Here is a 13,208-nt window from a genome sequence, read left to right as displayed (position 1 = left end):
CGATGAAACCTGTAGAAATGAGAGGCTTGGAGAGTGAGTGTGTATACGTCGCCTCACCCTATATACTGAGATGTGGGATATATGTTTTTTCTATTAGTCACTTTCCAACCAACCTTCAGGGGGCGAATTATGGGTATAGTTTTACATTTGTAATTAATAAAGTTTATTTTTTATTATTTTGTCAGCAAACATGAGGAATGACAAGAGACAACCCATTTGAGGAGGTGCAATTTTGGTTAAAACTATTCCAACATTATGAACATAAAAAAGGCTTCTCCCCTATGTGACGTCTCTGATGTTTATTAACAGTTGATTTCCAGGTAAAATATTTCCCACATTAAGAAAATGAAACTGGCTTCTCCTCTGTGTGACTGCTCTGATGTCTAACAAGAAGCGCTTTCTGGTTAAAACATTTCCCACATTAACAGGAAAAAGGCTTCTCTCCTGTGTGGGTTCTTTGATGGCTATCAAGACTTATTTTCCATTTAAAACATTTCCCACATTCTGAACATGAATATGGCTTCTCTGCTGTGTGGATTCTCTGGTGCCTAACACAACTTGATTTATTGTTAAAACATTTCCCACATTCTGAACAGGAAAAAGGCTTCTCCCCTGTGTGGATTCTCTGGTGCTTAACACAATCTGATTTACTGTTAAAACATTTCCCACATTCTGAACAGGAAAAAGGCTTCTCCCCTGTGTGAATTCTCTGGTGCGCAACAAAATGTGCTTTCTGTGCAAAATATTTCCCACATTCTGAACAAGAAAAGGGTTTCTCCCCTGTGTGAATTCTTTGATGGGTAACAAAATGTGATTTATGTGCAAAACATTTCCCACATTCTGAACATGAAAAAGGCTTCTCCCCTGTGTGAGTTCTCTGGTGCATAGCACAATCTGATTTATTCCTAAAACATTTCCCACATTCTGAACATGAAAAAGGCTTCTCTCCTGTGTGAGTTCTCTGGTGTGTAACAAATTGTGATTTACGTGCAAAACATTTCCCACATTCTAAACATGAAAAAGGCTTCTCCCCTGAGTGGATTCTCTGGTGCTTAACACAATCAGATTTAGTGTTAAAACGTTTCCCACATTTTGAACAGGAAAAAGGCTTCTCTCCTGTGTGAGTTCTCTGGTGGATAACAAAATTTGATTTATGTTCAAAACATTTCCCACATTCTGAACAGGAAAAGGAAAAGGGCATCTCCCCTGTATGAGTTCTCTGGTGTCTATCAAGAACCGATTTCTGATTAAAACATTTCCCACATTCTGAACAGTAAAAAGGCTTCTCCCCTGTGTGAGTTCTCTGGTGAGTAATAAAATGTGATTTCCATGTAAAACATTTCCCACATTCTGAACATGAAAATGACTTCTTTGCTTTAGGAGCAGTTTGTTTTTTAATGCCTCTTTTGTGACTTTGATTTTCCTTAGTAATTGGTAATGAATCAGAAGATGGGACCTGTTTCATAGGGTCAGATGACAGATCTTTGCTTTGAATGGATGATGGTATATCTGGAGTAATAGCAATCACTTCAGTTGTATCTTGTAGGATCTCAAGATCATCAGATTTAAAAATTGAAGATGTCAGCTGTCCCTCTGATCTCCTGGTACAGTCATCTGCTAAGATAAAAACAATTATTATTTTTTAATAAAATATCCTTGAGTTTTATATTTTTGAACATTTCTACTTAAACTGTACATAAAAATGGCAAGCTATGTAAAAAACTTTTAATTATTTACCAAGACAATGACAGTTCACAGTCTAATAGAAAACCTTGTTGGATGAACCAGTAGTGTGCGGTGTTCAACTGTTGGTTCATTCTGCCTCCCAAATATTGAATAAAAAGAAACCAATCAATGTTATGCAGGTGAAAATAATACCAATTCTCATCTCACAAAAAACAAGTCCCCACTCAGGTCCATCATCTGTCAATGGAAAAACAGAGGTTCCCACACTATTAGTGGCTCAAAGACTGTTGAAAAGCAACAAGGTTTCCATAAACCAATCCAGCAAAATCCGCTCTCACTTCGGAGTCTTGCAGTGTGCGCAAACAACATTTAGGATCCCTGTATTTAGCAATATTATAGTGAGAAGAACCCACTTAATTTGCGGTGTGTGTCTCCTGGAGCACAATCTGGGCACTATGTGCTGGGTAAGAAAATGGCAAATGTGTAATTTTCACTCTCCAACATCCACTAAGTGTTAATTTCTGGAAAGTGGCTGTGGAGTCAAATTATTCACTCCTCCTAAGGATTATAACCCTCAGTGAATTAATTTATAAAATGGAATCACTTTATGGGGATTTCGACTATTCTGGTTTTCTGTCATTTAGTTATATTTGGGCTTCTGCACATGGTGTGTCCAATCTCATCTGGGATCTGTTCCTGCTGTCCAGCTGGAGTAATCTGCTCCCTACTTCAGCCAATTGGAAAGTACCACACCCTACTAAAGCGCAAAGCACATGGCCGGAATCTGCCAGATACAGCGCTGTTCTCCTCTGGTTCAGTCCTCTGTGCTCAGCTTGCGGCTTGTGTATTTGTTTCCTGCTGTGACCGTGGCCCGTTTACTGACTACTCTTGTGTCTTCTGATTCTGTATTCTGTCCTTCTGGTTCTGACCCAGCTACCTGACTATTCTTCTTGCCATCTAACACCACAGAATAGCAGGTAACACTATGGTCCAAGCCTAGGGGTCCCAGTGTAAGTCCAGATTCCATGTGAGGTTGTTAAAGGGCGATGAGCAAGGCAATCCTTGGGATATGGAAAGCAGAGAAGATAGAGCCAGGCATGTTCACGGAGGACATCTTTTGAGCTGCCAGGTGACCACTAACAATGCTCCCAATACATTGTGTCTGCAAACTATTCCAGCTAGATCTGCATTCAAATAGCTAAATGGCGCTCCTTCCCTTCTGAACACTGCCATGTGCCCAGACAGTAGAGTACAACCGTATATAGAGTATAGTGCGAAGCTGGAAAATAATTTCTAAGATCCATTTGTTTTCTATTATCCTTTGTGCAGAATTCCAGACTTACCACCACATAAAGTGACACACGTCAGATATTAATAATGGGGCCTGATTAGGAACTACTGAAATGATCAAACTCCACAGTCTCCATCAGTAATAAATGAGTAACTAGTGGTGAAACCTCTCTGGTTTAATTAGAGTATGGGGCTCGGAGACTTCACAATCTATACTATCGTAAGCTCCAATATTTTCTGACAGATGAGTTTCAAGAAGAAATATTAGGCATTTAAAGAGAACTGTGTATAAGGCCGGTTTCACACGTCCTGATATTTCCGGTACCGGAGATGTCCATTTGTGTAATACTTGTAGCACACGTGTGACAACTATGTCAGCATCCGTACCACATGGACGGCCGGCAGGGATGAAGCGATACATTAATCGCTGTTCCCCGGTGGCAGGTGCTGAAGACGCTCTCATCATTCTCCTCTGCTCTGCCGGCAGGGAGAATGATGAGAGTTATATTAAAGTGAGAATGATGATAGTAGGTGCGGGCATTTGGGACTATTACTCCCATCAACCTACACCTGCTGCTGCCAAGAATAGTGACAGCAGGAGCGGATGATGGGAGTATTCCTCACCCACTGCCTGCGTTATGACTAAATAAATGAATGAAAAAAATGGTGTGGGTTCCCCTGTATTTTCTATAACCAGTCTGGCAAAACTCACAACTGGGGGCTGCAACCCTCATCTGTCAGCTTCAGCAAGGCTGGTTATCAAGAATAGAGGGGTCCTCACACTGTTTTTTTAATTATATAAAGAAATAATTTAAAAACATGGCATGGAGTCCCCCCCATTTCTGACAACCAGCCTTGCTAAAGCTGACAGTTGGGGGCTGGTATTCTCAGGCTTGTAAAGGGCCATGGATATTGACCCCCCAGCCTAAAAATAGCAGCCCGCAGCTGCCCAGAAAAGGCACATCTATTAGATGCGCCAATTCTGGTGCTTTGCCCGGCTCTTCCCATTTGCCCTGTGTTTTGTTTTATTTCTAATAAAAGACTTTATTCTGGCTGCATCTTTATTTATCATATAACTATAGGATTAGTTATGGATAGGTGTCTTACTTTGATACCTGGTGATGAAATCTTTATTTGTAGCTTTCCGTTAATGAGATTCTTGTGCTCTGGGGCGGGGCTGTGGTGGGGCTGTGGGTGGGGCTTTATGAGGTGTGCTGATTACATATTCATCTGTATTGGCTTAAGACAGGTCGCTGACCCCTCACTGACCTGCCCCCATTATTACATAATGCATATAATAGCATTGATATTATTGTTGATAATGCCTATAATATTGTGGCTATTGTGAGGCTTAGAAAAAAATTACAGCAAAATGTCACCAGCGGCCCCTGTCCAGTAGCCTCTATCTCTCACTTATAGATGCTACTGTGCAGGCGCCGCCATCGCTGGTGACATTTTGCTGGATGTAATTTTTTTTCTAAGCCTCACAATAGCCACAATATTATAGGAATTATCACCAATAATATCAATGCTATTATATGCATTATGTAATAATGGGGGGCAGGTCAGTGAGGGATCAGCGACCTGTCATAAGCCAATACAGATGAATATGTAATCAGAGCACCACATAAAGCCCCGCCCACAGCCCCGCCCCAGAGCACGAGAATCTCTTTAACTGAAAACTACAAATACAGATTATACAACAACCACAAGACGGATTTCATCACCAGGTATCAATGTAATCAGTATAACGGCGCTGACCTGACAGTGTCTGTTGGTTACTGTGCACAATCCGGCTGACAGGGGCACTTTAAATTTAGATCTTAGGCATTTGGAAGAGGTGATGGAGAGATTTTTCTCAAGGCTATCATGGAGTTACAGACTCACATTAGGCAGGAAGGCCGATCCCACCACAATCAAACTATCATACAGAAGGAACAGGTAAAAAAAAGACAGAATAAAAAAATATGAAGATAATAATACCAAAGAATTTGTGTTTGCAATCATTTTCAGGAAGAAACTGAGTATTATCTGACAGAATTGCAGGGGTGTCAATACTTTTGGCCACAACTGTATACAAGTTTCAGGCTGAGTCCACACAAGTTCCTGTAGCTTCCAGAAACACACTCACACTGTGGTAATTACCAACCTCCATTACTTAGGGCCTAACCCCTCCCACCAGTGAGGTAGACATCACATGGGCTGATCACGTGACCCTGACATCATCGCAGGTCCCGTCTTTAGGGAAAAACCCGGCCAAACATTAATCTGCTGGGAGAAACATATCTTCCATCCAGTAAAACACCCTTTACTGTACCACTACTGAGGGGAGAACACTAAACTGGAGTTGCCCTCATTTATGGTGGACCATTGGAGCCACTATGAGTCCTGACCGGAAGAGTAAATAAAGTATTAGCGCCCCCATTTCAGGAGAGATTGTGCAGTAATCTGAATTCCTTAGGATGGAAAACATATTGGAATTCATGACGTTTAGTAAATCTATGAAACCAGGGCTGGAGCCAACACATCTCCTGCAGGCGGGAATAAATGTATATTACAGCCATCAGCCACGCACAGCTTAGAGATCTATCAGGGCACAGGTGGAATGTTTGTCCTGCAGTTTATCACAATCCTCCTTGAAATTACTGTATTTTTTGGACCATAAGACTGTCATGATTTGTAGTTTTGCCTTGTCCTGTATGTTGTATAATATGTACCTGGACCATAATCTAATTTAGGCTTATGTCAACAGCTAGTGGAACTTTGGCTATTGTTTTCCTAAGCAGAAGATAACCTACAATACACATCCTGTAGACTCAGTGGAGCCCTTACATTTCTAGAATCTTCTGATGGACCAAACCATTGAATAGTAGGTGTGACCCCTACCCCCTTCAGATGGGCTGATCTCAGGAGCTCTGACAATACATTCTTGTTTTAAGTTTTGTTGTGATTTGAGTGCGGACGTGGAAGGAGTCACAAACTGAGTTGAGGCCAGCGCGTGACGTCCGTGGGATTGTGTGGAATCCTGTGGACTATTGCAAGGATTATTGTCTTCGTATCCGGCACAAGGACTATCGTGAGGTGCCCGGATTTGTTCCCATTGTGCGGACTTATTGTGGACTTCTCATGGACTCTAAGGACATTATGGATATTTGATGTTGTATGCTTCCTGCCTTAATAAATCTCGTTGGATCGTCCCTCGGCCTGTTGTCCCTTCTCGCTCTGTCGTATACCCCGTCACAAATACGCACCTAGCTTTTAGAGGAAATTAGGAAAAAAAATTGAACCAAAAATGTGGTCAATTCTGTACTTAATATCCCCTATCCTGGTATATATGGCCCCCTCATCCCCATTCTGATACACATGGCCCCCTCATCCCTATCCTGGTATGCATGGCCCCCTCATCCCTATCCTGGTATGCATGGCCCCCTCATCCCTACCCTGGTATGCATGGCCTCATCCCCATCCTGGTATGCATGGCCCCCTCATCCCTACCCTGGCATGCATGGCCCCCTCCTCCCCATTCTGATACATATGGCCCCCTCATCCCTATCCTGGTATGTATGGCCCCATCCCTACCCTGGTATGCAGGGTCCCCATCTCATCCTAGTATGGATGGTCCCATCCCTATCCTGGTATGCATGGTCCCATCATCCCTATCCTGGTATGCATGGTCCCATCCCTATCCTGGTATTCAGGGCCCCCATCTCGTCCTGGTATGCAGGGCCCCATCTTATCCTGGTATGCAGGGCCCCATCTCATCCTGGTATGCAGGGGCCCATCCTTATAAGTGGCCCCACCCACATTCCTATCCTGGTATGCATGGCCCCAACAAAAAACATAAAAGAACCCAAACCATTACACTTACCTACCCGGCGCTCCCTTGCAGCGTCCTGCTCCAGTGCCAGCAACTGCTTTATGCTTGTAAGCAGCGCTCATAACAGTGAGTATTCACAAATATTCATTTCTCTTAAGTAGCGGCACACGTGACCGCAGGTAGCAGCAGGAAGCCGGTGGCTGACACTGCGCGCTACTGAAGAGCAAAGAATACTCAGTGCCCTTTGCGTGCACAGTCCTGGCAGCTGTGCTCTGCTTGTGAGCAGCACATGACGTCCCTGCCATGTGCTGCTTACAAGCATATAGCAGTTGCTGGCACCGGAGCAGGACGCTGCGAGGGAGCGCGGGGTAGGTAAGTGTAATGGTTTGTTTTTTAATGTTTTCTGAAGGGGCCATGCATACCAGGATGGGGATGGTGGTGTGGGCCAATTATAAGGATGGGGCCATGCATACCAGGACTGGGGTTGGAGGCTAATCATATCAAGATACTATTGTTAAAGAGAAATGAATATTCATTGCCCTCCAAGCCCATGGGAGTGGAATGCAGTGAATATTCATTTCTCTTTAGCAGCAAGAACAGGAGTTAGCCGCAGCCACCGGCTCCAGCCTCGTGTGACCCACTGCTCCGCCGATGCCGTTCCCCCACCTCCCCACCATAGTCAGAGCCGGTACATCCGGACTATAAGACGCACCCCCCATTTTCCTCCATATTTTTGAAGGAAAAAAGTGTAGTTTTAACACAAATTGAAAAGTCAGGAAAAAGGGAAACTCTGTTATTGTACAGAAATTCACACTTGGCCTCACTGCACATTTAGTGTTGTCGATCATAAAAGGGAAAGTTTGGCCAGAAAGACTGGACCTGGTCTTGTAGGGACCATGAGACATTCAACAGCACAGAAGGGAGAGAAGAGTCATCCGATAAGATCTCAGGGATCTAGGAAGCCAACAGCATCATTACCCTCCGCTTTCTCTTACAGGCCCAGCATAAGATTTTTCTTCAAGTGATTTTTTAACTTGTCAGCACATTCTACGTACGCTGTCATTTGGCTTTATAGTTACAGATCTGGGCAGGTAACGGTCAGCGACTCCTAATACCAGGGGGTAGGTGGATCTACCAGGTCGTATGGTCTATAGAAAAGGGCTTTCAATGCCCAAAGTCATTTGAACAGTTTTGGGTGGAGGAGAATGTTGTGGTCTAGAGGCAAAATGGTGATCATGGTAATACGGCCGGACTACACCACCGATAAAGCAGCCACAGCCGGTGACTGAGAGGAATCTGTGACTTCTCTGCATTCAGTGGTTACTACTCACCTGGGTAGTCATATGTGGGAATCTCCTCTTTACACCACTCATCATCTCTCACATATGTCTCTGTAGTATTAATATGGGTCAGATCTTCACCCTGAAACAAATATTGTAAAAGTCACAGACAGATGGAGAAGTCCCATCTATGATCAGCTCTAATCCTTCCATCTCCACCGTTCTCATTACACAAGTATAAAACACATAATACTGGTGGATAAAACAAGACTGAGCACAAGACATTCACAGCCGTCTACACATCATAGGGGAGATCTCCTGACACCTTCTCTCCATCTACCTGATGATCCTGAGGAGCACTGGGATCTTCTTGGTTACAGTCCTGTGGAAGAAGAGGACGGGGACATCTCTCTGGTGTTGTCCTCTTACTGGATAGATCTGGAGGAAACACATACAGGGACTGAATTCATTCTCTACATACAGATAATTATAGGCCGTGTGTATTTAGTCCTGTCTATTACCTGGTGATGTGAGCGGCTGGGGAACCTCCATTATGACGTCCTTGTACAGATCTCTGTGTCCTTCTAAATACTCCCACTCCTCCATGGAGAAATAGACAGCGACATCCTGACACCTTATAGGAACCTGACACATACAATGATACCGTCATCCCCCGATCCCTTCATAGTGTTACTGTATAATGTCCCAGCATTCCCAGCAGTGTCACCTCTCCAGTCAGCAGCTCATTCATCTTGTAGATGAGTTCTAGGATCTTCTGGTCATTGATGTCCTCATGGATCAGGGGGTGAGGTGGAGGCCCCGTGATTGCTCTCAGGGGTCTTCCACGTCCCTCAGACACAGGATCCTGACAGCGATCACTAGAGGTCTTCTTCACCACTGTGTAATCCTGGTTATGGAGAGACACATTAATAAATCTCACTACAGACATTTCCAGAGTCCTCACCTCTCCAGTTCTGTCCATCTGTTATTCCCATAGATAAGAATGATGTAATGTGACGTCATCAGAATCTCTCACCTCTCCAGTGAGACGGAAGAGGATCTCTAGGGTGAGGTGTAACATCCTCTCCGCCATCTTGTCTCTGTCCATATCCATCCTTGATGGGTAAATCAGGAGAATTCTCTTCTGTAGAAGATCTTCACTGAGAGGATCCGATATTGTAGAGACCTGAATGAGAAGAAGATGATCCGATGTAACATCATAAGAATCCTGTGTAATAATACAAATACTGGAGATAATAAGGGAAACATATGAGGAGATTTATTATCTTACAGGGTTTAGTTTTCTTCCCTGACATCTACTAATAAAACCTATTGTGACAACTCCTGGAGTGGACTCTCTGGGCCGTGATATCAACCCACCCTGGGTGAGCTGACCTAGTGAGTACCACCCCGTATACAGGGAGCGTCAGGGGTAGACCCAGGGGGATGAAGTATTACGACTGATGGTACCAGGTGGCCAGCTCAAAGGAGGCACGAGAGACCGTGTCTAGCAGGGTGAATACAGGGGCACGCCGGGTACAGGAGGGCGCAGAGCGCATACTCGGAAGCACGCAGGGTACAAGAGTGTGCAGAGCGCATACTCGGAAGCAAGCCAGGTACACGCAGGGACCTGAGTACAAAGGGCGACCATAGATATATGGAGAAAACAAACGACCAAAAAAATCTCACAAAAAATATATAATAATACAAAATATAATTTATTAGACAATTATCACTTTGCTTCCCTGCTAGGCCAGCTAGGTTCCTACATGGTCGCCCTTTGTACCATATACACTTCATAGATAAAATCTCTTGCTCCAATATGTGCAGCTAGAATTGAATAAAACCACTTGGTGGCATTATATAACTGGAGCAAAGAGATATATATAGAATAGGACAATAATGAGAAAGTCGTACTTGAAACTAGATATATGGAGAAAACAAACGACCAAAAAATCTCACAAAAAATATATAATAATACAAAATATAATTTATTAGACAATCAACAAGACCAGGACAGGTGGAAAACACAGTGCTATGGGAGATCCAAGTCTGCTTGTGCATGCAGAAAAAGCCATGGGACACACATGTAGCAGGAGGGGGATGAATATAAATCACATATAGTGCCTAGCAGCAAAATTCAATATAATTATACTTGCTCATAGCAAATTGCACATCCCCCAATGGGCCTCATAAAGTCCACCTCACCAGACATATATCCATAATGAATAGCATAATGCAATGATGATATAAAGTGTTAAATTCTTACCTGGTAAGGATAAGAGGCAACCCGCCTGGTGTGTGTCCCCCCCGACGCGCGTTTCGGCGTGAAATGCCTTTCTCAAGGGGTGATAGGAAAGGGGAAGTGAGGGGATTAAAACCGCTATGTCCACCAATCACAAACAAGTGTACCACTCATGTGACTCATATGGCCAATCAAAACTGCGCAATGACGGCTATACAATTAAAGATCCCGGTTACTATGGGGATGTATATGTGCCTCAGTATATCCGTGTCATATCCAGGCCGCCTCTTGTGACGCATGTGCCACCGTGGCAACCAAAGACACCGAGCGGCGTCGGCGTCAGCTGACCAGTGACGTCACAGGAGGTGTGACTAATCGCCAGAAAAACAGAGACACCGAGAGCCGCCGGGCGCCGCGGAAGCTGCAGGGCACATGCGTAGCGCCGGTCGGCATGAGATGGCATAATGAATAATATTGGCTCAAAGCCGGGAAGGCAATTATTAGCAATGGATACTGAATAGACTACACATTAGATATATAAATGCAGGCGCTGCCTAATTTGAATAAAACAAAAATATCGCCGTATATCAATGGATATGGGTACGTCATCAGTGATGTTATGGATAAATCATACAAGGTGATAATATGAATACGACACTCAAAACAGAATAATAAAATGAAACCCTAAAAGATAAAGTCATTATGCTATTCAGGATAATAATGTGGATTTCTGATGAGATAAGATAAGATAAACACAGTTGTAGCTATATGTGCATATATACACTAAATTGGTGATGAATAATAGCTTAATATTTACTCAATTATTGAAGACTATATATGAAAATAGAATTGACTCAACAATAAATGCTATCATTTACCACCATAGGTATAATCATCATAATGTCATACACATACAATTCACATCTTCACGAATAACATAATATATCCTCAAATATGCAATAAGGTCTATTAATAAAATAGAAGTAGAATACAACTTGCATAGGATATCATACATTATAAGGTAATACAAGAAGGGTAACTCCCGCGACGTAACAAAAGTCTAGGGTCACATGACGTATCCCAATCCACCGACGGTCCATGCCACATAGAGTACACATATAATAATGGACAGAGCTAAATAAAAGAAATATATAAAATATTACAACAAAAATATAAAAACAAACGCATAACTGCAATGTAACAAGGAGACTATAGATGTCAAAGCCAGTGAAGATGTTATAAGAATGGAACAAAGCTATTTGATTCATTTAGGCCCTTAGGGTGAACAGTGTCTAGTGCCCAAATCCATCTTGTCTCACATTGAGACAATTTTTGGCTGATTTTTCCCCCACGGATATTTGGTTCAATGATATCGATACCTCTAACCTTGAGTAATGAGCCATCACACCCGTGGTGCAATTTAAAATGCCGGGGAAGTGTCCTAAGCGTGGTCGGATCATCATGGCCGGCTGCCGCCTGAATACCCAGGATGTGTTCACGGGTACGTACTTTTAATTGACGAGTCATCATACCTATGTAAATTAGATTACATGGACACAAAGCAAAATAAATCACATAACGTGAAGTACAAGAGATGTAGAGATGTGTCCCCTGATGTCATATGTCCTGGTGCCACTAGAATTAAAAAAAGAATCAGTACGTTCAATATTTGGACAGGCGACACACCGGCATCTCTTGTACCTCACGTTATGTGATTTATTTTGCTTTGTGTCCATGTAGTCTAATTTACATACAGTCATATGTAAAAGTTTGGGCACCCCTATTAATGTTAACCTTTTTTCTTTATAACAATTTTGGTTTTTGCAACAGGTATTTAAGTTTCATATATCTAATAACTGATGGACTCAGTTATATTTCTGGATTCAAATGAGGTTTATTGTACTAACAGAAAATGTGCAATCTGCATTTAAACAAAATTTGACCGGTGCAAAAGTATGGGCACCCTTATCATTTTCTTGATTTGAACACTCCTAATTACTTTTTACTGACTTCCTGAAGCACTAAATTGGTTTTGTAACCTCATTGAGCTTTGAACTTCATAGCCAGGTGTATCAAATCATGAGAAAAGGTATTTAAGGTGGCCACTTGCAAGTAGTTCTCCTATTTGATTCTCCTATGAAGAGTGGCATCATGGGCTCCTCAAAACAACTCTCAAATGATCTGAAAGCAAAGATTATTCAACATAGCTTTTCAGGGGAAGGATACAAAAAGTTGTCTCAGAGATTTAACCTGTCAGTTTCCACTGTGAGGAACATAGTAAGGAAATGGAAGAACACAGGTACAGTTCTTGTTAAGCCCAGAAGTGGCAGGCCAAGAAAAATATCAGAAAGGCAGAGAAGAAGAATGGTGAGAAGAGTCAAGGACAATCCACAGACCACCTCCAAAGACCTGCAGCATCATCTTGCTGCAGATGGTGTCACTGTGCATCGGTCAACAATACAGCGCATGCATAACGCCTTTTTGTATGACCAAACAACTCAATCTTTGTTTCATAAGTCCACAGGACCTTCTTCCACAATGTAACTGGCTTTGCACAAGGAGAAGCTGCATGGGAGAGTGATGCGAAAGAAGCCGTTTCTGCAAGCACGCCACAAACAGAGTCGCCTGAGGTCTGCAAAAGCACATTTGGACAAGCCAGTTACATTGTGGAAGAAGGTCCTGTGGACTGATGAAACAAAGATTGAGTTGTTTGGTCATACAAAAAGGCGTTATGCATGCGCTGTATTGTTGACCGATGCACAGTGACACCATCTGCAGCAAGATGATGCTGCAGGTCTTTGGAGGTGGTCTGTGGATTGTCCTTGACTGTTCTCACCATTCTTCTTCTCTGCCTTTCTGATACTTTTCTTGGCCTGCCACTTCTGGGCTT

At 42.9% G+C, this 13,208-nt stretch overlaps 2 protein-coding genes across 2 annotated transcripts in view; both read right to left on the bottom strand.

The window, feature by feature from the left end:
• The window catches only part of LOC141076415 (uncharacterized), a 52,927-nt gene extending 49,530 nt beyond the window's left edge, over positions 1-3,397 (bottom strand). The window contains 2 exon segments of the mRNA XM_073563867.1: positions 341-1,614; positions 3,364-3,397. Coding sequence (XP_073419968.1) covers positions 341-1,614; positions 3,364-3,397 — 1,308 coding nt within the window.
• Positions 3,398-8,368: 4,971 nt separating this feature from the next.
• Positions 8,369-9,197, bottom strand: LOC141076414 (gastrula zinc finger protein XlCGF66.1-like). The gene is made up of 4 exons (XM_073563866.1): positions 9,110-9,197; positions 8,801-8,980; positions 8,595-8,718; positions 8,369-8,511 (listed from the first exon to the last, which is right to left on the bottom strand). The coding sequence occupies exons 1-4, from the start codon at positions 9,185-9,187 to the stop codon at positions 8,369-8,371; spliced, it is 525 nt and encodes a 174-aa protein (XP_073419967.1). The 5' UTR covers positions 9,188-9,197.
• Between the last annotated feature and the right edge of the window lie 4,011 nt (positions 9,198-13,208).

The sequence above is a fragment of the Dendrobates tinctorius genome, unplaced genomic scaffold (assembly GCF_039654945.1).
Source record: "Dendrobates tinctorius isolate UK_male_01 unplaced genomic scaffold, ASM3965494v1 ptg000404l, whole genome shotgun sequence".
NCBI lineage: Eukaryota > Metazoa > Chordata > Amphibia > Anura > Dendrobatidae > Dendrobates > Dendrobates tinctorius.
Note: the sequence above shows the minus strand (reverse complement) of the source record. Positions and strands in the feature narration are given on the sequence as shown.